This window comes from Lissotriton vulgaris, chromosome 12, assembly GCF_964263255.1.
Source record: "Lissotriton vulgaris chromosome 12, aLisVul1.2, whole genome shotgun sequence".
In the NCBI taxonomy this organism is placed as follows: Eukaryota; Metazoa; Chordata; class Amphibia; order Caudata; family Salamandridae; genus Lissotriton; species Lissotriton vulgaris.
This window is the reverse complement of record NC_141700.1, coordinates 14,853,903-14,880,301: the sequence shown is the minus strand read 5'-3', so window position 1 is coordinate 14,880,301 and position 26,399 is coordinate 14,853,903. Positions and strand designations below refer to the sequence as shown.

The 26,399-nt window shown below is 46.4% G+C and overlaps 1 protein-coding gene across 1 annotated transcript in view; it reads left to right on the top strand.

The window, feature by feature from the left end:
- The window catches only part of CDC34 (cell division cycle 34, ubiquitin conjugating enzyme), a 57,486-nt gene extending 41,842 nt beyond the window's left edge, over window positions 1-15,644 (top strand). The window contains exons 3-5 of the mRNA XM_086946744.1: window positions 9,195-9,292; window positions 13,014-13,148; window positions 14,471-15,644. Of these exons, the coding sequence (XP_086802870.1) occupies window positions 9,195-9,292; window positions 13,014-13,148; window positions 14,471-14,690 (453 nt within the window). The 3' untranslated portion in view covers window positions 14,691-15,644. The remainder of the gene's footprint in view (window positions 1-9,194; window positions 9,293-13,013; window positions 13,149-14,470) is intronic.
- Window positions 15,645-26,399: the final 10,755 nt, after the last annotated feature.

Here is a 26,399-nt window from a genome sequence, read left to right as displayed (position 1 = left end):
ACCAACCCACCCTACCATTTGCTGATCATCTTCCCCCCGTGAACACCCTTAACGACTGGAACCCAATCTCCACTGAGGACACCATCCGCCTGATGAACTCCATCCACTCAGGATCCCCCACAGACCCATGCCCTCACCACATCTTCAACAAAGCAGACTCCGTCATAGCACCACACCTCCGAGACGTCATCAACTGCTCCTTCAACTCCGCCACCTTCCCGGAAGACTGGAAACACGCTGAACTCACCGCCCTTCTGAAAAAACCAACAGCGGACCCCACCGAACTCAAAAATTACCGTCCCATCTCGCTTCTTCCATTCCCGGCCAAAGTCATCGAGAAAGCTGTCAACAACCAGCTCGCCGCCTTCCTCGAAGCCAACAAATCCCTCGACCCCTCACAATCTGGCTTCCGAGCAAAACACAGCACTGAGACCGCCCTCATCGCAGCAACAGACGACATTCGAACTCTACTGGACAACGGAGACACAGTCGCCCTCATCCTCCTCGACCTCTCCGCTGCCTTCGACACAGTCTGCCACAGCACCCTTCTACAACGCCTCAATAACATCGGAATCCAAGGAAAAGCACTTGAATGGGTCACCTCGTTCCTCACCGGAAGAACCCAGAGAGTCCGCCTTCCTCCATTCAAGTCCGAGGCCTCTGAAGTCATCTGCGGCGTACCACAAGGATCCTCACTCAGTCCCACCCTCTTCAAATTATACATGAGCCCCCTCGCGGCCATCGCACGCCAACACAACCTCAACATCCTCTCTTACGCGGACGACACTCAACTGATCCTTTCTCTCACCAATGACCCCAGCACCGCCAAAACTAACCTACACGAAGGAATGAAAGAAGTTGCCGAATGGATGAAACAAAGCCGTCTGAAACTGAACTCAGACAAAACAGAAGTCCTCATCTTAGGTACATCCCCCTCTGCATGGGACGACTCCTGGTGGCGGAAGCCCTCGGAAAAGCACCCATCCCGACAGACCACGCACGGAACCTAGGCATCATCCTGGATCATCCTGGATTCTTCACTCTCAATGAACAGACAAGTCAGCGCCGTATCCTCTTCCTGCTTCAACATTCTTCGCATGCTCAGAAAAACATTTCGCTGGATCCCCTCCGAAACAAGGAAAACAGTCACCCACGCTCTGGTCACGAGCCGACTGGACTACGGAAACACCCTCTACGCGGGCACTACCGCAAAACTCCAGAAGAAACTCCAACGAATCCAAAACGCCTCAGCCAGGCTCATATTAGACATCCCACGCAAGGAACACATCTCTGGTCACCTTGAAGACCTCCACTGGCTACCTGTCAATAAGAGAATCACTTTCCGACTGCTCACCCACGCACACAAATCACTCTACGACATCGGACCAGATTGCCTCAACTCACGACTGTCCTTCTACACCCCCTCCCGCCAACTACGTTCTTCCAGCCAAGCCCTCGCCATTGTACCTCGCATCAACAAGACCACCATGGGAGGCAGATCCTTTTCATACCTGGCTGCTAAAACATGGAACTCACTCCCCGCTTACCTTCGCCTTACCCAGAACCACCTAGGGTTCAGAAAGCAACTTAAAACGTGGATATTTGACAAGTAATCCTCCTCCCCTTCCTAAGCGCCTTGAAACCCTCTGGGTATGTAGTGCGCTATACAAATTTTATGACTTGACTTGACTTGACTTAATTTTTTAGACAAAATAATGTTTCTGTCATTTTATTTAAGTCCCTTTTAGATCTTTCCCTTTTTACATTTATCAATATTGTGCTGCTGTTGAATTTTTCTGAATCATGCAGCATGTTTAAATCTTATGTCTCATTAATAATTCTATTCTTTTAGCTGATACTAGCCATTTTTCCGAATCAGAAGTTTGTGATCGTTCGTTTTCTGCTGCAAATAAATCTACACTGCCCATAACTAACAATTCACTTTGTCATAGGTTGTTATTGCTTCATTGCATTATTCTCTCTATTTTAATGTCATCCCTATTTTTGCTTGGGCATCAGGTTGCTTTTTGAGCTCGTAACCAGTAAATTGAGTTTTGGGTTCACCCCTGTGTACACATTTCCTCCAAATAAGAGTTGAATTGGTAACTCATTTAAAGAAAAGCCGGAAAGGTATCAAGAAGAAAATAAAGGGATTACAAATTTGGGACCCAGTTAGATTATGGCTAGGGAGCCCAGTATAGATCAATAATGTAACGGAGATGTATCGAGTTCGTAAGGAATGTAATGATTTTTTTTTTTTTTTTTTACTCTTCTTATTCTTCGAAGCCTGTATTTCTTTATAATTTTTTTTATTGCTATTTTTCAAATTGTTACCTGTACCGGGAGGAGGGGTCAACTGTGATGTAAAAAAAAGATAAAAACCTCAATAAAGACTTGTTAAAGAAAATCTCGAATACAAATTTTGCAAACCCTTAAAACATCCCAGTTTCCCACTCGGTCATAGCGACTCAACTAGACCACATGAAAGGGAATTTCCCCAACAAGGCTTGGAGTTTAGAGAGACACTGCAGTAAATAACGCCCCTATACCAGGACACACACACATTCATTGACCTGGTTTGTGGGGAGGGACATTAGATACTTACATCATAGAACTCGCCAAAACTTCCATTCAAACCAGACTTAAGGGCCAAGAACGAGATGTGCAAATTACCCTATTAAGAATATGGGCCGACCAAGGGGCGGCACCAACATGCACCATACACGACCAGCAAGCAGCAGTAAAGAGGAAGGCTCCGGCTCCTCTTAGTCCGACAGCGAAGGTGAAAGCCTAAAGTGGGGCCTGCCAACCCAGGGGGCAGATGGGGAGCGCTAAAAACAAACACCTAGGCGCATAAGAACGTGCTCAACCACGGTATCCCGGACAACTTTGTGGAGGGCTTGTGCTAACAGTGCTCATAAACACTGTATCGCTTCTTAGCTGGTAAAGGGGCGGCTAGGTCATGGCTACAAAAAAGAGCTGCCCCTATATCTATCGAAGACCACCGCTAAGATACAGGGGATATCAGAATTTGTGGCTACGGTTCCTCTCACAGAACCCCTCAAAATGGAAGTAGGAGGATGTAAGATCAGAGAACAGTTATTGTTCTATCGATCCTCCCTGCCCCATATACCAGGACAGGATCTATTGTCCAAACTGAGGATGTTCATCCTGTTCACTGAGGATCAGAGTATACCCTGCTCCTTTCCTGAAGTTTTACCCCTGGAGCACAGACCAGTAGCATCCACCCACACCTTAAGAATATTAATCCGGACAATCCCAGACCATCTTGCCCTCCTCGAGAGAGCAGTCCGTGGTTATATGGGAAACCTCCTAAACTTGTACGAACTAGACCTACACTTGACCTGTCATGCACTCCATCGCTTGGTGGAAACAGCCTAATCAATAAAGGAATGCACGCATAAGACCATTGCACCCCCTGAGGCTAGGGGAGAGGCTGGCTCTGGGCTGCCTGTTTCAGCCTCCACCACCACCCTGGCGCCTCTTCGAAGGAACATGGTCAAGGGGTGGGATTACTGCACTGGGAGCCCCTCCTTGCTACCCGATACAGATCTGAGACAAATGACAGCGGCAGGGAAGGCGTCCTGTCCGACCTTCTTGACACCGCCTAAGGGAATTGTCCCTGCCAGCCTCATGGGAGAAATCCCTGGATCTAGAGTGGACAGGATAACTCCTACAACCACCCCCCCTCCCCCCCCCCCCCCCCCCCCCGCCCATGGTCCTGCTGGAGCAACCAAGAAACGGACGACAGCACCCACAAAGAGATCTGGGTGGCCATGAACATACAGGTGGTGCCTGATTGTGAGAACTCCCAAGTATTTCACAAACGGAATAGACTGTTACCAGGGCTACCTACACAGAATCCCTACAAACAGATCAAATCCCTAATTGTGTGTAAACTTACGTCATACTCTTTGTTTCAGAGGCAAAGGAACCGTACCTTTGGGCACAACGAGAATTGTGGCACTACACTGCTCTTACAAGACCTGCAATGGGGCACCTTCATGATGATTGATGTCTACAGGCAATGCGGTGACCACGCCTACACCCAACTTGTCACTGGATGGCAGCGCCTCTGCACCCTTGTGACCATACACACCACAACTCTGTTAACTATCGGAGAAGATCTGTCCGCGTTGTCTCAACCTCTGTTACAGAAGAAAACAACTCTGTTGAATCGGGCTCAAAGGAGAAAAACTGCTGATTATTTTGGCTGAACTCGTACTAGGACATTCCAGAAGAATTCAGACTCTTCATAAAAACTCTAAGCGCCGGAGTGTCAATACCCTTCTTCACCAAACAAAGTAAATCAAATGCTTGCTGGTTACAAATAACCAGATGGGAATTGATGAAGATGATGAATAACACTGAGACCGACCTAAAGGCTATCAAGGAAGAACTGCGAGCCATCCACCTTAATGTGATGCATCATTGGTACTTGTTGGATTTGACCGCGATGGAGAGTGGGGGATGTGCAAGATTGGGGCTTCCTGTTGTACTTTTATCCCCAGATACAATCTGAACAATGAAGTATTAGCCCGTGCCATCGAAGATCAGCATAATCTACAAGCGTATATGAAGGAGGGAGGTGCCCCGGAGCAGGACTGGTTGTACAGTATCGTTTTTTTTTTTTTCGAGGATTCCCTTAATTAGTGTTCAAGTTACTGTCATCAGGGATGCCTGTTCTTCTTGCTGTACTTCTGTAATGTGGTTGCCTACAAGTGAGGGGATTGTGCTGAAAAAAAGTCCTCAAATTAAGTAGTATGCATTTAGGTAGGAAAAAAACAACCCATACTACATACACACTTTCAAATAATTGTCATGACATAGGGGGAGGATAGAGTAGCTTTTGAGTCCACTAGAGGGGAGAATTTTGGGATGGGTGAATACTATGTCAAATGAATATCCTGATATGTGCAGGCCCGACATCATCAGTAAATGCAATGTGAATGTAAGCCTTAGGCTGGGCCCACAAAACAATGACAATGCCAGTCTATGCAATGTCAATACATACCATAACTTGTACCCGCACAGCAGCGCCGACATCAGCAATAATGATACCATTGTATGTCCTCTATGCTGTACGATAATATTGTTGCCCAAAAAAACAATGACCATATATGATCAGACCAAAGCAAACATATTGACAACACCAGTAAAAACTGTCAATTTGCAAGATGACCACTGTATGCACAATGTTGATCATGTCAAAAATGATATCAGTGGCTGTCATATTATTCTTAGGAGTTATAATGAACTCACATCATTGCTGTCTGATTCTCCCAAGGTGACCTCCCCATCAACCCAGAGTCAGAGATACGTGGTCAGGCAGATCCTGCGACCCAGTGCCACGCTTATCGAGTAACCGGTCACAGGTGGGGTCCGCCATAAATTACAAGCAAGCATGCACCCAGGGAAAACCCTGATCTATTCCACAGATAGTAAGTTGCTCCACATACCACTCCGAAGTAATTGGTCCCAATAAAGCCGGTTTGGCCAAAGGCTCACGTTCTCCAGAAATACCACAAATCTAGAGAAAGCTGGCCCCCGTTTATGGTAGGTCACGTGGTGGTTATACTGTGCAGAGAGTTCAGGGGTTCCTCAAGTGTTCAGGGGTCACTGTAAAATCCGAAGTGCTCTATTAGTGGTAGTGTGGGCGAGCAGCCTTCAGTCTAACACAGAGGAGGGTAAGACATTTATTGCACATTAACCAATAATGACACGACTCAGAAAGGAGTTCAACACCAATTTTTGAAAACTAAGCTTTGTTTCTTTTTTTAAAGACCAAGATCTTCGCAGTAAGGTAAGTACGTTTTTAAATAAAAATATTTGTCACTCAAATGTCGAGACAAAATATTTTCTGAACCGTTCAATGCTTTTCTATGGGGAAATCGATTGTGGTCAAACAGGTAAGTACAACACTTGCAGTTCCAGTCTTCGGGACCAGAGGTCAGCAAGGGTCAAATGAGTACCAAAACTGCACTACCAGCGGCACGGGCAAACGGTGCAGAGGTCAAAATAGTTTTTGCCCAATCACTAGAGACTGGGGGCTCTTGGAGCCACACTGCTTGCCAGGGAGGTAGATGGTTGCAGGGCCCAGGCTTTAGTGTTTAGCTCAAGCACAGGGGCGCCACACTCCAGCGGCAGCCTGATGCAAAAGCAGCATTGGGATCCCAATGCTTTGCAATGAGTTTCTTCTTTTGACAAACAGGCTGCAGGCATCGCACCAGATGTTGCAAGAGGGAGACCAACCACAGCAGAGGTAATTAAAGATGTAGGGGGTCGCAGGTACACCGTTGATTCAGCTCACCAATCCCCAGGGGCTTCGGGTGCATGGGTGCCTTTTCACGTCTGGGCCTTCTAAAAGCCATTGACGTGGAAGTCTTTCTAGACCAATTAATTAAAGTGTGGTCTTTTTGGAATATTTTGTCGCTTAGAGTATCTCTTACTTTTCTCCTTGCATGAAGTTGTTATGGATAGGAAATTAACTTGGTGTCAAGTTTGGGGCACCCCACAATAATTGATGTCTGTTGATGTAATTGTTTCCACGTGATGAATTCTATTTCTGTATGTTGTTGAAATGTTCTAGAGTATATATGTTGTCTTGTATAAATTGTAAATATGTACGTATAGTGTTTTTTCTTTGATGAAATAATACAGAAACTCTTAAAATAACGAAATAAAATAGGTATGAACAAAGTATACCTTACAAACTTGAATTGAGACTGGTTTGTAGTTCTCAAATGTGAGATGAAAAATGTGCAGCTGGTAATTTTTTGTGTAAGTATTAAATGATGGTCCATCCAACTGCACGTCCCAGGACCTAACTCCTTATATTTAAAAAAAAAAAAAAAAAAAAAACTCAGGAATGTAGAGAGCATTTTATTGTACCTCATGAACTGAGCTATTTTTAGCAGACGCATACTGTCCAGGCTCTCCTTGCCACATCATTTAATTAAACCAACTTGTTCCTGTTTTGCAAGTGCGTCTTGTCCTCCTTTATTTAAGGCAAATTCATATCCGAGCAACACTTGGCATCTGCACCACCTTGGATTATTAGTAATTTCCAAGCGGCTCCCCTTTGACCTGCCTTGTGCATCGCTCCAGCGCTCTGCTGGTTGTATAGTCTGCTCAGTCTGCGACCCATCGCCCCATACATTGCTGGCCTGGTGCCTGTGGCATCTCCTTGGTCGGTGTCAATAAAGAATCCCAAAACACTGTCCCTTGTTTGTAGGTGCCTTCAACCATCGTGTATCTTCATCCTGGGGTTATATTTAACTGTTTGCAAACATCTAGTGTTGTCAACACTGTCTGCCATCGCCTCAAGATACAAAGTATCCTCCATAGGAGGGAACGGTTGGACTCCTCCGTGAGGCATGTATACCTTGCTGTGGCTGGGAGCCCTGCTAGAATTCACTTTCACAAAGTTTGAAGAAACTCATTTTTTCTAATAATATCCGCTGTTCAAAAACTGTATGTATGAAGAATGAATGAATGAATACTAATGTTGTATACAGATCCTACTTGATATGGAAACGGTTGCATGTTTCTTGTTAACCTATGATTAAAATGTTTCCTAACAAAGAATGTGTTTATATTTGGTGATGTGGAATTCTAGAGCTTGGTGGCGAGAAGTTTCCATTTCAAGGAATCAAGTGTTTGTATCATTAGAACTGAGTTGAAGGAGCACCTCTTCCCAGCCACTGTCCCTAATAAGAACTGTAATTAGTCTCCTATATGATTGATCTTATCCATGTCCTCACAGGACACCAAAAACATTGAAGTAAGACCTCTAACCCCCCTCTGAGCACTTCATGCACTTAGGGAATATACTCCTCTCTCTCCATACACACAGGATATATATACACCTCTATACATCCACATGGGATATATACCCCTCTCTCCCCATCCACAGGTGATATATACCCCTCTCTGCCCATCCACATGGGATATATACCCCCCTCTCCCCATCCACACGGGATATATACCCCCCTCTCCCCATCCACACGGGATATATACCCCTCTCTCCCCATCCACACGGGATATATACCCCTCTCTCCCCATCCACACGGGATATATACCCCTCTCTCCCCATCCACACGGGATATATACCCCTCTCTCCCCATCCACACGGGATATATACCCCTCTCTCCCCATCCACACGGGATATATACCCCTCTCTCCCCATCCACACGGGATATATACCCCTCTCTCCCCATTCACACGGGATATATACCCCTCTCTCCCCATGCACATTGGATATATACCTCTCTATCAGCTACCTGGGATATATATCTCTCTCTCACTCTCTCCCTCTCCCCACAGGATATGTACACCTCTATACACACACACAGGACATATAAACCTCTTTCTCTGCCTATCCACACAGTACGTATACCCTTCTCTGCCTATCCACACAGTACGTATACCCTTCTCTGCCTATCCACACAGGATATGTACAACCTCCCCCTATCCACACGTGTACATCCTCCCCCTATCCACACGTGTACATCCTCCCCCTATCCACACGTGTACATCCTCCCCCTATCCACACGTGTACATCCTCCCCCTATCCACACGTGTACATCCTCCCCCTATCCACACGTGTACATCCTCCCCCTATCCACACGTGTACATCCTCCCCCTATCCACACATGTACATCCTCCCCCTATCCACACATGTACATATAAAACTATCTCCCTGTCCACGCAGGGCACCTCTCCCCACATGTGCACGCAGAACATAATCAGCACTTCACGCCACATGTACACAGAACCTCAGGCTGGTGTAGGCATAGCAACACTTGCTGAACACAATTAATACATTACGGTGCCCACTTCACTGGAGTTAAACTGATTATCCACACAATGAGCACTTGAGTCTCGTCAGCCTGTGTTCGCTGGATTTTAACCTACAGAGTAACCAAATATACCATGTAATCAGGTGGTCTCTTCAGACTGTCTCTGCAAGCTCTGAATCATCACACAGTAGGACCTCTCTTCACTCCTGATGGACCCAGCAAGGCAGATGTATTTCTTAAACGCCCCTATAACCAGTTCATGATTACATTGTTCAGTTGCAAGTTGGGCTAATCAAGTTTCCATCATCCATGTGTTTCTTCCCACGAGTGATGTATAAAAAGGCTAATGTCTCTTTGTTGGTCTTGTTCTAGAACGGAGATGTTTGTATTTCTATCCTGCACCCCCCTGTGGATGACCCTCAGAGCGGAGAGCTGCCTTCCGAGAGGTGGAACCCTACCCAGAACGTCAGGTGAGGGCCTTCGCTTGGACCTGGGGGTGCTGGATATACCCTGGAGTAGGGTTCTTCTTAGCAGATTTCTCCGCCCGATGGAGTGACTGACAGTTCAGAGACTCTTTCTTCCTCCTTACATAATCCTGTTCACAAAACACACTGAAAGGCAGTCTTAATTTGATGCTGTCTTTCTGTGTTTTGCTGGGTCATTGATCCCCTACAGCCCGATGTCCTCTCTCTCTGTAAAAAAGAATGCACCTTGAGGACTTTTGATGACTCCTCACTGTGCTCTGCTGTCTTCACTGTCTGCTCTGTTTATTGAAGCTTTGCACGTAACTACAACAGCATTACCAGCCCCTTATACAATTTTGTGGTGTAGAGCAAGACTACTGCAGCCTACACAGCTCTTCCAGATCATATTAATACTGGACTGTACCCCCCTTGCCCAGCGGTGTGCCCCTTCAGAGCTCTGCCAGATTACTGTAACACTGGAAAGCACTGCGGTTGCCCAGCACAGCGCCCCTGCACAGCTCTGCTTCATCACCTTAGATCTGATCTACTCCACCCTTGCCCAGCACAGTGCCTTCTGACGTCTGCTCGTTTGTGGCGTCCTTGACGGGTTCTTGCTTTACCTCCTAGACCTTCCACGGTGCCTCCGTTCTGACACTCTGCCCGCCTGTCTGTGCCTTTGCATAACGGCCGGCCATCTCAATTCTGACCCGGCACACCTTTACAGCTAGATTTCCCCTGCTGCTCTTCCAAAACACACTCGCTTGTAGCATTTTTTTCATGTCCTGTACCGTGCGATGGCTCCTCTCTGCCAGAGCACCTTTAAGCATCCCTGACTGTCCATGCACGCTACAGAGTGCCTCAATCCTGAGCTCTGCCGCCCCAACCATGTAAGTAATAGAACAGTGAAGTAGGGTTTCAAAGAATTTCTCCTGCACTCCCTCTTCTCTTCGTCTGCTTGCATATGGCGTCGTGTGATGATGAAGTGCTTCTTGCTGAAGACCTGCCACATCTGTTGACCTGGTCCATTTTCAGGATGTGTAGGAAAGTGAACATTCAAGGTTGGAGTCCGAGTAAGGTGGGATTAGACATTCTGCTGTCCAGGGACTAATGCAGACTAATGCCTTCCCGGATGGTATTTGCTTACGGTGCCTCTCAGAAGGCAGCAGACATCTTCTTCAGAGTACGATCGCCAAGGAGAAGATAGAGAAGGCCATCTTGGATCTACCGTATCACACAGCCTCTGGTGAGGACACTTCCTGGCTGAGTTCTACAAGTGGACCACATCCGAAGAGGTGGATCGTTTCCAAGAGGCCTTCGCTGAGGCAGATCACTTGGGCTCCTTGGGTTTACGGTCCAACAGGTAGCTGTTTTGGTCCTCCTCAAACCAGGAAAGGACCCTCTCCTTGGCGGTTTTCTCCCCATATCCCTGCTTAATGGGCATGTCCAGGTACCGACCAGCATTCTAACTGCCTGCCCCAAATGAGTCCTCCCATCTCTTTGTTCACCATTTTCAAGTGAGGTTTGTCCCAGGCCCTTCGTCACGAAACAATCTTTGCACGTTAGATCATGCGGTCTGGCTATCAGCCGGCATTCTGCATAAAGCCTCAGCGATGTCCCTGGACGCAGAGAAGTCTTTTGAAAGGATAGAACAGGTTTATTTGTTTGCTGCGCTCCAGAAATTTGGCCTTGGGGATGACTTAATCTCCAGAGTGAGATGGCTCTATGACTTTCCCCTCTGTGCAGGTCATTTGCAGGTGCTTTCTTTCTGACCCCCTTCCTGGTCCGCAGGGTTACCTGTTAGGGTTGTCCACTCTCCATGCTGGTATTTCTCCTCTCAATGGAGCCTTTAGCGGTGTCTCTGTGCCGACCAGATCGTAGTTAAGCCTATAGCGGAACAAAAGGGGGTGATGATGGACGGAGCATATGAATCAATCAAACACTCGCACGCAGTCAAAAGATCTGGGTTTAATCCATCACCGTTCTTTAGCTCACTCTGCCACCCCAGTTCAGACATGGCTATATGCAAATCAGTCTGACCCTGTGCCTCATGGGAACAGTCCAGCCCGAACTGCCAAGCCATGTCTTCCCTGGATCGGAAACAAGCTTCTGAGGACCGGTTTCTGGCATTCCAGCCGTCTTCAGCCCGGCTTGCTTGAATCCAGTGGCAAAGTGAGCAAGGGACTCACGTCTGAGCATACCCTGCCACACTTATGGCGGCCAAAAGCGGAACAAAAGGGGGTGATGATGGACGGAGCATCTGAATCAATCAAACACTCACACCCAGTCAAAAGATCTGGGTTTAATCCATCACCGTTCTTTAGCCCACTCTGCCACCCCAGTTCAGACATGGCTATATGCAAATCAGTCTGATCCTGTGCCTCATGGGAACAGTCCAGCCCGAACTGCCAAGCCATGTCTTCCCTGGACCGGAAACAAGCTTCCGAGGACCGGTTTCTGTCATTCCAGCCGTCTTCAGCCCGGCTTGCTTGAATCCAGTGGCAAAGTGAGCAAGGGACTCATGTCTGAGCATACCCTGCCACACTTATGGCGGCCAAAAGCGGTACCCTTTTGTTCCGCTTTTGACCCGCCATGCAAATGTAAATTGATACTTGTATAGCGCACTACTCACCCGCAAGGGTCCCAAGGCGCTTGTACGAATACCACTGTGGAACCCATCCTTGCTTTCCCTGTGAGGCGTCCACTCCTGGGCACCCACAAGGTGGAGGCCAGGCATCCTTAGCGTTGTGGGGGGAAGTTGTGGAGATTAAGCAAGCTATTGCCCAGAGTTGCAGAGTGGGACTCCATGATTGGAATAGGCACCGAGGGGAGAATTATCAGGTCCATGGAATTTTTGAGTCCAAGACCCTCCGAGGCGGGGAATTGAACCCTGTTCCCGGGCTAGACCTCTGCATCAGCAAGATCTGTGTTTTGCGACATTGGCGTTCCCCACAATTGCCATCACATGAGAAGTGGCTCACAGAAGTGTGCAAGACTGCGCCCTATGAAATCGTCATTTACAATGTAATGGACAAAGGAGATATTTTTCTTCTCACATGATCCCCTTTTCTACTGGATTCCCCCCACCCTAATTCGCATTGAATCTTGATTTTTCCTCATTGCTGTCTTTGCACCCCTCCCCTGCATTACTATACTTGGGCTTCGCCTGACCTACCTTCTCTTCCATGCTTTTGTACTTCTGTTTTCCTTCACATCTTTTCTTTCTGTACTCCTTCCCCTTTCTGTGCTCAATCTCTAGGTTATTTTCTTACTCCTCTTTCTTTTCTCTTTCCTATAAAGTAGGATTGTTATTGGTGCATGTACTGCAATAAACATTTGTATGTCAATATGGTTCCATGCTGGACTGGCATGTCTCTGCATTTGCTGTTATTTTTCAGTACTCCATTTATGGCAAGAAAAATATTTGCTACACAAAACAAAAGGTGTATCAGTGAGGAGCTCTTTGCTTGCACGTCCAACTGTAACGAGTGGTCTATAAAACCTCTCCAAATGTGGGTAAACCTCAGTGCGCATCAGCATTTTATTGGTTATTGGAAACGATAATGACTATCAACAGCATCTGGTTGGCTCATCACCGAAAACACATTTTTTATCATCTCCTTGTAATCTAATTTTGGCTTTGTATTCGAGATACAAGGACTAAGGACCTGATTGCTTGCACGCGTTCCACTTAGGGAGACCCTCTCTAATTCCCTCTCTGTCCCCCCAGAACCATCCTGCTTAGTGTCATCTCTTTACTGAATGAGCCAAACACCTTCTCGCCAGCAAATGTGGACGCCTCGGTCATGTACAGGAAGTGGAAGGACAGCAAAGGCCGTGATCGCGAGTATGCAGACATCATCAGGTGAGGCAAGCATCGAACTCTGAAGGGCATGGCCATTATGGTGCTGGTCTAGTATTTGTCTTTTCCTCAAGTTCTCCTGCTATGAGTTGTCCATGTATTTGAAGAGATGAACTCTTGCGTTATACATTTGTGCTAGTGAAGGCGTCCTCGTATGCAGACCAGGCACAGTGCATTCAGCAGTGCAAGTATCCCATGCTCACATGTACATCCAGACAGCAGAGCTGCTTCTGTCCACACAACACTTACAGCCTAGTCAGCAGCAGCGCATGGTCGGGTCTGTGGTACTTCCCCTGTTGTAGTGGCCTCCGTTAACATACTATCCGTCTCTATACTACTAACCTAGGATCCTATTCATGCACATCTGAGTGGTACCCTGGCTTGTCTCTGATGTTGCACACAAGAGGGGGTTCACACCCTAACTCTGCCACGTTGTATCTGTTGCTTCCCATGCCATTCACCAAAGTTTGCACATCTACGCTGAGGAGCGGACTGAGAAAGCAGTTCACACAGTATGCATTGAGGACCAGTCTTCTGCCCAAAGATCTTTAACTTTTGTTAAACATGAGCACTTTAGGAGATAATAAACTATTGACACCGAGGCTTTTCATCCATTAACACCCTGAGAAGGAGCTTGCGTGACGTCATCTATTGAGCACAGACGTAGGCTTTTTTCTATGCGCTTTGTGAGCCAGGCTTCAGGTGGCATAAGATTTATTGTGAACTTACACTGAAATGTCCCACTTGTGAAATAAATCCTCCTAGGCTGTGTATCTTGCACCAAAGGAAAAAAGAAAATTGACAAATAGGCTCTAGACATTTTTTCGATTTGCCTTTCTGATGCTTATGTGTTTAATACTTGGGAAATGATGGGCTGGTATAAATGCCAGGTCCATATCTGTGACTGTTTGTGGTTGTGACCTGATGTAGACTTTAAAAGTGCTGGCTATTTGTTTAGTGCACCATATAGTTCAAAACAGAATAGTGATGAGAGCTCTTACCTGGCTGTGCCCTAGAGAGTTTGTTTGGCATCTGAATCCACCCTGTGGTACTTGCACACACCATGAACGACTGAGTCCTGAGGCCGCTGTAGCGACTGCCTTGTAAAGGGTATTCCCCCCTGCATTAAATAGCACATTGCAGCAGCTGACATTTTTGGTCCAGCACCCAGATACTGTTTATGATTTTGACCAAATTGACATTTAACTGTGGTTTGCTATTAACAGGCAGTCTGCAATGTTGTGTTAATTAATCAATACTTATTCCTCTTGTATAACCTGTACCTCTTCCTCTACCCCACCCCTTTAACTGCTGCTCATTTCTAGGAAACAAGTGCAAGCAACCAAGGCTGATGCTGATCGTGATGGAGTGAAGGTGCCCACCACACTAGCAGAGTATTGCGTGAAAACCAAGGCTCCCGCGCCAGACGAGGGCTCAGACCTCTTCTACGATGACTACTATGAGGAAGATGACATGGAGGAAGAGGACGAGGATGGTGATAGCTGCTTTGATGACGAAGATGACTCTGGGAATGAGGAGTCCTGACACCAACTGCATCAAACTGGAGATCCTTAAGCTTCTTACCACCTCCCTATACAGACACCGACCTTTCCCCCCCCAAACTAGAACATGAACTTGGGTTTGGAAGCCTTTCCTTTCACCACAACTGGTGCTTTACCCCTGGGAGATTCTTCTGCTTAGAAAGGCTTTCTGTCAAACCCAGCCGTGTCCTCAGACTTTGAGAAGTTGTTTCGCGGCTCCAGCAGCCTCGTAGTGACCAGCCTGAATTCTTTGCATGGCGCTGAGGAATGGACACGAAAAAGCTGGCACTAAGGAGGATGTAGTTTTGAAGGTGCTGCGGGACGAGGATTTGGGTGTGCGGTCTCAGGGGCTTGTGGTGTACAGCAGGACTTTGCATATGTGTCTGTCTAGTTAACACCCACTGTGTCGGATGCCTTTGACGGCCCTAGTGTTGACTTTCTTGATGTAACCTTTGTTTCCAGTTGGCCATTGGACTCCTGCTCTTTCCCTGTATTGCTTCAGGGATTTTAGGGTGGCCGCTGACAGCTGAGCAGATTGGATGGCTAATGAGTACTTTTGCAGGGAGATGTGCTGGTGGAGGGTGTTTGCTTGTACTGTGATGTTCTTCACCCCACCAATGTTTTGCTCTCCTTGGTTTCCTCGTTTTGACCTTCAGATGCTCATGCTCAGAATTTGAGTTTTGAGATTGCTTTATAATTGATGGAGAAATTGGTTTGGTATCATCGGAACAGGGCTATGCCGTTTCTATAACGTGGAGCGTGGTAGCAGCATGCCTGTTGGTGAGAGGGCCAGGGAGGTGTTTGACCAACAGTCTTCACCGTCTTGGTTCCTTGGTCGTGGGTGGAATTACTTTATTGTCTTTATATTTTATTGTGTAATGTATTGTTTTGAATGTTTTTGTTCATTTTATTTGAAATTATTTAATTAAAAAAATAAAACTGTTGTACTTTGTGGAAATATCTGGTAACTTGCTAAGATTCCTGAGTGGTAATGTTGAAAGAGGTCAACCAAAACCTTATGCAAGGTTGGTATGCGTGTTCACCTGTGACTTGGGTGGAGAAGTGGAGAAGGATGATCTCTTTGTTGTTTAGTCAATTAAAACCAAAGCAATTTTTCTATGAATACCAACATTGATTAAAAACCTACATTAAAATTATTTCATCAGCCTAGTACATCACAATGTAATTTCACACAACTATAAAACAAGGATCTTCGATTGTCAAAGTTCTCTAAAACCGTGTAAAATGATATCTAAAAGTTTGAGTTGATTAACATGAAAAAAAAACATCAAGTAGTAGCTTACACTTTTTACTTTATTTTACAATAAGAATAATTTATGAATTAAGAGCTCGAGTCCATGTTCTCTTATATTACTACAAGTCATTAGGCCAATGCAGGTCGTAGTTGCTTCCCGCCTGCTATGTAAAGCAGTAAGTTCAGTCATTGAGCTGACAGACCTGCGGACTTGTTGCGGCAGGCATTGATTCTTCAGCGGGTAGACACTCACTTGAAGACTTAAACTTCAGAGCCTGTTCATTTATGTGAAGAAACGTAACCAGTTTGCAGCTCATCTGCGGGTGAGATGGATCAAGCCCTGTAAGAATAGCGGACTTGCCAGATCCTATTCCGCTGAACTGGAAGGCTTCCTTTAACAAAGTGACACGTGCTAGATGAAGTTTCGGACAGATACATATCGGGTGTATAAGATCTTCCTTATGACATCCACACTGCCTATACATTTTAAGCCTATATTTTTCCACCTTGGAGCGTCTGATAGTGAGGGATAATTTCCAAAGCGTTGTAGGGTGGAGAAGTGATTAGCACAGTCCCTTGTTCTGGTTAAAGGAAATTGAGAATGTGATAAGCAGTTTTATTTTTTTTCAACGCCCTCTAGAAGTGCTGTGACATTTGTGTATATGTATTCTCAAGCAATTCTAGGATCCTCGCACATGGCGGGTACCCCTTCCAATGGGGGGCATACGTCCGGCACAGTCCTGAAAGCACAGCTGACAGATTGCATAAGGTATTTAAGAAGTGTAACAAGACAGCCCTCATGGAAGTGAGGTGCCGGGTTTTTAGGAACCCGGTGGTGCCAGGGGATGACACCCGAAGACCTCGGAGTTCTCTCTGTTCCGGACCACAGAAACCAAGAGTCTTCTAGGTGAAGTCAGAGATCGAGTTTTATTGGCTGCAACCAAGCAACATGTGTCCTAGAAGTACAACAGCACGGGTTGTAAGTTCTCAGGAGACTGTTCGTTTTTACAGAACCAGCCTTCTCCTTTTATACATAGTATTACACTTCGGGCAAGAATTCTTGAGTTTACAATACGGTCATAGACATATTTACACAATAGAGCAAAACGCACAGTCATGTTGGCCAACCTATATTTTAGATGTCCAGTTTGTGATAGATGACCCAGCCCGGTATTACAATCAGATATCGATGAAACCCCAATAAAACAGGGCACCTCCTCGTCGTAAAACTGGCCATAAACAAGGAACATGGACAGGTGTATGTGTGTAGAAAACATGGTCTGTATGTAGTGAATGGTTTATGGCATGTTGTGCTTTGATGATATCTTACTCGGCCACTGGGCGAGGAGCTGCCCAAACAGGTTGGGCTGGAGGCGGTGGAGTCAGTCAGGGCAAGGCATAAGATAGATGCCGTTAACAAAATGGAGTCCGAGGGTTCAGAACGGAAACCACGATTTGAGGTTGTTAGCATCGCTCAATCATGACGCAAATGCACAGGGATAATGTCCTAATCATTACCGGTCTGTCGATACCAAATTCGTCATGGTACGATGATATTTTGCGACACGAGTGTTGGACCTCGGTACCGGCATTACAGCAGGGTCCAGAATTTCAGAACCACAGGCCCTCCTTTTGCCCTCATATTAGACAATAACTCATGCTAATCTGAGTCCAAATCTGTATTAATTAATTCATGGAGATGCTGCTGTAGCATCATTCTGTTGCTCCATTCGTCCCTTGACACAGGCTTCCTTACACATGAATAGCACAGAGGCCACATATTGCAGGAGCGCACTGCACAAACAGGCAGAACATAAACAGAACAGCTAAGATCATCCCAATGAAGATCAGAGTTTTCCATCCCCAGGCAGAGATCAGTTCCCAGAACCACCCTAGCAGGGACCAATCCCCTTTATCCACATGAAGGGAATCCGATTTTGTGCAGTTTGGAGATGGCCTGGTACACTGTCGGAGCATTATCGGGGATGAAAATGCAGCAACTGGATTGGATCACCCTACATACACCACCACGGTCTGAAAGTATGACATCTAGGGCAACCCGGTTCTGGAGAGTCATAAGCCGGTCCGACTGGAGCTCAGCTGTCAAATTACTAAGGGCACCGGCCGTTTCGGTCACGGCGGATTCGACTATCCTTGTTAACTGGCGAATGTTCCTGCTGTTCACCATAGGCCCCCAAAAGGGACAGAAAACCCTTTGCGAAGTCCCCAAATTCTTGACCCGCAGTGTCGTCTTGACTCACGACACCCCTAACTGTCCTTGTCCGATGGTAATCTGCCCCGGCCGTATAGGTGGGTGGCAGCAGAAACGAGATGAAACATGTGCCCGAGAAGTCAGGGGGCAACCAAGTGTAGGCTTTGTCATGGCAGATGAAGTATGTACCCTTAGCTGCCAAGAATGGAAGGGAAGTTCGGGATGCAAACACGTACGTTTCTGTGCATACTCTCTTCCCCAACTGTGCTTCGGGATCCCTGCCAATACTTTGCAGACATAGGTGACCTCGGTGGGGTACTACCCAAACCGGGGAGGATTTCTTCGTTTTCTGGCTCTCACTTAAGGAAATCCCATACTTGGTGATGTTCCACCTACTGTACGGGGTAAACTCATCTTTGGTAGTTGCTCTAACCGTGTCAATATCTCTACTCTTATTTCTGATTCCTGCCACTAGTGCCTTATTGTTTGAATTTTTCCCTGGAACGTACGGTTCAAGGGAAAACAGGAACATGGTCTGGAAAGCCCACAGAGAACCGAAATAACTAAACGGCAGGACAAAATACGGGATACCCTTATCTGTAGTGTGTGGCATGAGTCCGCATATCCAACAGTTCGAGGTGTTCATGACGGATTGGTGCTGGTGTAGGAGTTGGACAAATGAATTATTTACAAATTCTAGTCTTCTGGCGGACTCGTGTTCAGGTAGGGGATGAAAGGAGTGTGTAGGAACAGTAGGAGGAGGTGTGAGCGGAGTGTTGTGCATGAATGGAACTCGAAAAATGAACAGAGCATATCCACTTAAAAACATTATTATACTACACAACATTGAGATGCTTAGTACTAGAGATCGTCTTCTTGCCATTACAGTGCATATTTTCTTTTCAAAGTTCATGGGTCTAGCAGGTCTCTCCACCCTCGGAAACTCCATCCTCTAGTTGCTGCCCGCGGTGGGAGTTTGATTCTGCCAGGGAGTGCGTTCTGTTCAGTCCGGGGTAATTCCCTCAGACCAACCAGAACCGTTGACCTTAAACGTCTCCAGCTGCACTCTCCAGACTTCAACCGCGGCCCTAGCAGCAGAACCGGATGGCGGTTCGAAAATCAAAAATGAGCAAGTTCCCTGGGCGAGAGAGCTGTAAAATCAAAAATAGTTCTTAGGGGAAAGAAAGTCGCATAAATTCGCTTTTATTAGTCCCTTTTTCTCGACCTCAGATTATATCGTTGTTTCCCAGGTACGGTGTGGTCTTCGAACAATGTTTCAGGTTCTGTAGTGTCCAACTGCATTGACGGAGGCACAAATCCTTGTAAAATACGATCACTCTCCTTTTCTGTACCAGTTCCTTTCAGTCGTGCATCGCTGAAGAGTGCAAAGCGAGGTACAGCTTCGGTCTCAGAGTCAGCGATTCCGCCCTGGACCCACCGGTCATATGGAAGAGGCAGAGGGACCCGTTTACAGTGGGTCCTGTGGATCCAGTTCTTCTTTCCTTCCACCCGAACGGGTGATCTTGTGGAAAGAAGGACGAGGTACGGTCCGGTCCACCTGGGCTGTTCGTTGTTCGTGCGCTGAAAATTCCGCACTGGCACCCAGGTGCCGGGTTCAATGGAGTGACCTGGATCGTCAGAGGCTGGCGGAGAGGAACTGTGAACCTGTTGGTGTAAAACACGCAATTTAGTTGTCAATTCGTGTAAATAGTCAAGCAGTACAGGATGCTCTACTTCGCTTAGCCTCTTTGGCCTTGGCACGCCCCAGATGTTAGCTGGGCGGCCAAACACTATTTCGTGAGGGCTGAGTCCTAATCTAGAGTGGACAATCATTCTGGTAGACAGGAGTGCTAAAGGCAGGGCGTCAGGCCATTTAAGGCCTGTGCTTGCTTGGATCTTGGCTAATTTCAGTTTTAACGTGCCGTTGTACACTCATCACCTGTCCCACGAATTCACTTCCATTATCACTCCAGACCATTCTAGGCATTCCAAACCTAGGGAAGAATTCCTTGACAAGGGCTTTGGCAGTTGACAAGGCGGTGTTGTCCTTAAGGGGATACGCTTCCACCCACCTGGAGAAGGCGCAAACAACAAGCACGTATTTCAGATTGTTGCACCTCTCCATGTGGATGAAATCGAGCTGCAAAACCTCGAACGGATACGTTGGAGGCGCAAAATGACCAGCTGGAGTTGGGGTTCCCCTACCGGGATTGTACTTCAAACACACCATACAGTTCCTGACCAAATTCTCCGCGCATTTTGGGATACCACTATTCTGCCATACTGGGGCCAACAGTTTACAGATTCCTTTCACACTGATGTGCGCCATTCCATGGGCCATTGTCACCACTGCGAGTACATATGCGTCGGGTAACATCCATCGTTGGTGCTCTGACAATTCGACCCAACAACCATTCGCATCCAATCTTCCCTTGCTTTCTCTCCATTCATCCACCTCTTTTTCAGTGGCATCAGCTTGTATGGACTTGACACTTTCAATAGTGTCCTCACACATACCCACATCGGCGATCCATCTAGCAGGACCTACAACGTACATCCGACTCATTGTGTTCCTTGCAGTCTCTTTCGCAACCTCGTCTGCAAATGCATTCCCCCAACCAACATAATCTTGAATCTTTCTGTGTGCACTGCATTTTACAATTGCAACTTGTAGTGGCAAGGTCAGTGACTCGAGGAGCTTGTTAACTAGCTGACCATGTTGGATTTTTGCACCATGTGACGTCAGGAACCCGCGTTCACGCCACAATCGTCCAAAACTATGGGCTACGCCAAAGGCGTATTGGCTATCTGTATACACATTCACTCGCTTTCCTGTTGCCAACACACACGCTCTTGTAAGTGCGATTAGTTCTGCTGCTTGCGCAGAATTCTGGGGGATGCGTGCGGTCTCTACAATAGTGTGCAATGTTGTCGCAGCATATGCTGCAGTCGTATCACCATTTGGCAACTTGAAGCATGAACCATCGACCCACAAATTATCATTACATTCAGGAAGGGGAGTGTCCTGCAGGTCTACTCTCCCTTTTGTCTCTTCTTCTGTCCTAAAGCAGCAATCATGTTTTTCGACCTCATCTGTCTCTGCCGGAATGGGCAATAAGTGTCGGGGTTGTGTATCACACCTCTTTATGTGTATGTGGCTCGCCCACAGTGTCAGCTCATAGCTGGACAGTCGAGCACTAGTTAAATGCTGCGTCTTCGTTCTGTTTAGTAAAATGTCTACTGCATGTGGGACCATAACAATCAGAGTATTATTCATGACTAACCCAGCAGACTGTCGAATACAGACAGCTGCTGCAGCAGTTGCCCTCAAGCAACTTGGTAATGCCCTAGCTACAGGATCTAGAGTCGCTGAGAAATATGCGCATGGGCGCTGTTTGTCCCCAAAGTGTTGCGTCAGTTCTGATAATGCGCAACCTTCCTTCTCATGGACGTATAATGTAAAGGGCTTACTGTAGTCGGAGTTGCCCAACACAGGAGCCGAACATAATGCATCGCGCAACTCGTGGAAACTTGTCTGGCAATCTTCAGACCAAGGCATAGGATTGGGTGTGTCTTTGCAGAGTAGTGCCAGCAAAGGTTTGGTCAATAGGGAGAAATTCGGTATCCATTGTCTACAGTACGATGTAATGCCCAAGAAAGCCCGAAATTCTCTTTGTGTCCTTGGGGCACTCAATCTTGCGATTGCCTGTATTCTTTCTGGGGTCAGTCTCCTTCCCTCCTTCGATAAGATGTGACCTAGGTAGGTCACTTCTTGTCGGCAAAATTGTAATTTTGAAAGACTTTATGCTTCATGTCACATAAACGACGCAACAACGACAGTGTGGCTTGTTTGCAAAGTTCTTCAGTATCTGCAGCGATCAGCAAATCGTCTACATACTGAATCAGAGTCGCACCATCAGGTAGAACAATCGTATCAAGTTGTGTTTTCAGAGCCTGACTGAATATGGATGGACTCTCACAGTAGCCCTGAGGAGCGCATTTGAAGCGGAAGCTTCGTCCTCCTAAATTGAAGCCAAAAATGTCTCTGCTCTCCTTGGCAATCGGGATGCTGAAGAAAGCGTTCTTCAGGTCAATCACCGAAAACCAAGAGGCTGAAGCTGGAACCATTGTCAATAAGGCAGTAATGTCGGGGACAACTGGAAACTGTGGTACGACAATCTTATTTACTTCTCTGAGATCAATCACGAACCTGTATACAGGGGGCTGTGAAGGATCAGTACGCTTTAAGACAGGCAAAATAGGGCTGTTACAAATGTTGCCCGTTGTTTCCTCAATGACATCTTTCTCAATCCGATCGTAAATGATCGCTAACAACGCCTTTTCACATTCGCTAGAGATCTTGTATTGGGGAATATGTGGCAACCGAACATTGGCTTTCAATGTTGTGACATACGGTGCTATCTCCAAACGACCTACATCATTAGAACCGGTAGCCCAAAGTATATCTGGAAGAGATGATAATTCGGTTGGAATATCTTCCTTTGACAAATACATTGGGGAAATCACTTTCTTACCAAGGGTAAGTTGTACTCCCGAAGGAGAACAGTACAAAGTCGCATATAATCTTTTTAACAAATCAAACCTAACAAATTTTCGCCACAACCTGTTGTAAGGATTAGGGGTGCTTCTAATTCGCATGGGCCAACAGAAAGGGACATAGGACTAGATATCGGGTTTCTAACAGGGGCGCCAGAGAAACCTACTGAAACATTCATTTCGCCAGACAAAGGTGCGCCAGGAAGTTTTGAGTGCATAATAGAACTTTTTGTAGCACCAGTATCCAGCAGAAATGGTTCTGACACTCCTGATGTAATCACCTCGACATAAGGTCCATTCTGATCTACTGGAACTGAAAGAACTCCCTCTCTTTGTCCATGGCTGTCCTAGCAATTATTACCCTCATTCTCGTTTTCTGCGTAATAGTCATCAGTATAGTACTGAGCTGACCTAGAGGACGCATTATTCTGTTGATCAAAGCTATTCATAGAATTCTGAGGCGGAAGAGAAGTGGTGTTCCGGGGGAAATTTCCACGGCCCCTACCCCTAGGAGCCTGTTGAACACCTCTACCTCTCGCACCAGAAACATCAGAAACACCATTCAGACGTCGTGCCAGAGCTGGACAATTATTCTTGAAATGACCCTCTTCTTTGCAATAGGCACATTGATTCGGACCATACGGCAAACGCTGATGGGAAAACTCGTTTCCTTGCGGGTTTCTCCAATACTGCTGTGGTTGCTGATAATTGGGCTGACTAGGAATGCGAGGCGGATAGGCTTGTTGGAGAAGAACTTTGGTCTTTAAATCTTTGGTCTTTTTATCTGCCTTATCTAGCTCGTCTTTGCGCCTATTTTCGTAGTACTGGGCTGTGGCTAAAATCTGCGCTGACGTGGAAACAGCCCGAGCACTCTCTGAATCTTTCAATTTATTGCACAGTTCAGGAAGCAAATTATGTACGAATTTGTCTACGAACAATCTTTGACCACCCTCGGTAGCCATATCCTGACCACTATGATCTACGAAAGTCTCTTCAAATCTCGTGAAAGTCAGACACATTCTCATCTTTCTTTTGCTTGCACGCAGACAACTTATCCCAATTTACACGCAGTTCAGGCATTAACGTCTTCATGTACATGATAATTCTACCAGGAAGTTCGGCTATTAAAGGCTCTGGTTTGGAACCACCAACTTGTCTAGTATCTGCAGCAGTAATATTAGCCCATGTGTCACCTAATTCTTGATCATGATCTGCATGACGAATTTTACTCCATAAAGGCTGTGGAACGACGTTCCCAAACAACATATCTACATCTGCTAAATTCATTATACATGAGCTGGCAGTCTGTGATAACTCCTTATAATACCCTGCGGGGTTTTTACGTGGATCAGGTAATGTCTGCTTGAGTGCTAAAACTTCAGATCTTTTCCAGGGGACATGTACCCATACCCGCTGGAAATGCGGTGGGACAGGTGGATGTGCATTCGCATCACCTTCCCTCCAAACTGGAGGAACCTCTCTCATAAGGTACTGTCGCGCCTTTTTCCTACCTGACCCGTCATCTTCATACAATGATCTAGAGACATTTCCCTTACTCCTATAGGATAATAACAGATCTATTGCTTTTTCAACATCGGCACCTACAATCATGCCTTCATAGAACTTAAAACGCATACGGAATAATTCCTGCATTTTGCGCTTTGGATCGTTTGTCTCCAAATCTTCACAAAGATATACACACATCTCTTCGAATAAATATCTGAGTGGGTGCATCCCATTGTCGGAAAACTTCCATAACAGACTGAAAATCGTATCTAACAGTGTCAGTAACCCATTTGCGTGCTAACTCATTCAATACTACTCTCTCCTCATAATCAGGTAGATGACTACGCAACTGTCTACGTCATGTTTTAGGGGTCGTTTTAGGCGACCCAAAGAAAGGTGAGAACAGACCAGTGACAGTACTTGCCACTCTCTGTCGAACAGAAGGAGAAGCTTGCGGAGAGGCAGATGCGCCAGAAAAGACAGGCTGATGTAGAGAGGAAGTCGAAGCAACAGCAGAAGAAGTCGAGGCAGTGGCAGAAGTAGTATAAGGATAAACAGGTGGAGCGGTAGGCAAAGTTGTAGGAGAAGTAGACGGAGTATGTAGCAAAGGCGGCGGCCATTGAGAAGGCTGCGCCGGAGAAGTAGGAACCAGCTGAAGAGGAGCTGGTGCTTGTGCAAGAGCTGCACTTCGTGCACCGGGGCGTGGTATAACAATACGCTTCGGGGGTCCAACAATACTCGATGTATATGGGGGTGGTGAATTCAACAAATGGGACATTAGTGGATCTTTCTCAGATGTTCCCTTTGGGTCTTGTCCTTCCTGGGGCAACATCGGGTAGCATTTATCTACTGCTAACTTCTTGCTTCTGAGCATTTGCTCACTCTCTTGCTCTTCCTCATTATCCCTGTATACAATGGCAGCTTGCACCATTGACATACCTCTTTTATTTTTCTTTGCTAATTTTATTTCTTTCTGTTTGGCTTCTTTGCGCCATAAGCGAAAAGAGTCAAACCTCGCCGGCCGGGCATTCTTCTTAAACAATTTGACCTCGAGGTTATCTAAAATTTCTGAGTCAAAGCTACCATATTGGGGCCATTGTAAAACACCATCCTTGCGGGTGTACTTTATCCATACCTCATTATATGTGATAGGGTTATCCGTGCTTGATATATAACTCCTATGTTGGAGTTCCAATCGGAGGAACCGGACACAAATCCTCTAATCGGGAGTCCTTTACTACAACCAAGACAAAACTAGTTTCCAAGTCTGCTGAGACCAGGCATCTTTGCTCACTAGTCTAGCTTCAAACTTCAAGGGATTATCCAACTATGATATTTTCGTGAATACACGAATCCCTCGGTTTTGGCGCTTGCAAGTTCCAAACAAGGTGTACCTCAAGGATACCAAAGACTAAGAACCAAACTAAGGACTGGGAGACGCTCCACTTGTACTTAACTGAAGTATTGAAGATCGGTGACGTCACTAGAAGACTCGTCTATCATTTCGCTCTACCAAGGATCACTGGGTCCAAAACAGGGCGATAGTCAGGGCAGCAGTCCTTCGTAGCCGTCGGGACGCGGGGAACCTCGCAGCAAAGACCTTCGGAACCACGTCGACACACAGGGGTCGCTGAAGTGGCTGGCCGTCCTCTGGAATTTTCACACGAAGCTCCTCACGAACATCTGGCTTGGACCGTCACCGCTTGATACCGCCCCGAGTTGGGCGCCAACTGAGGTGCCGGGTTTTTAGGAACCCGGTGGTGCCAGGGGATAACACCCGAAGACCTCTGAGTTCTCCCTGTTCCGGACCACAGAAACCAAGAGTCTTCTAGGTGAAGTCAGAGATTGAGTTTTATTGGCTGCAACCAAGTAACATGTGTCCTAGAAGTACAACAGCACGGGCCGTAAGTTCTCAGGAGACTGTTCGTTTTTACAGAACCAGCCTTCTACTTTTATACATAGTATTACACTTCGGGCAAGAATTCTTGAGTTTACAATACGGTCATAGACATATTTACACAATAGAGCAAAACGCACAGTCGTGTTGGCCAACCTATATTTTAGATGTCCAGTTTGTGATAGATGACCCAGCCCAGCCCGGTATTTCAATCAGATATCGATAAAACCCCAATAAAACAGGGCACCTCCTCGTCGTAAAACTGGCCATAAACAAGGAACATGGA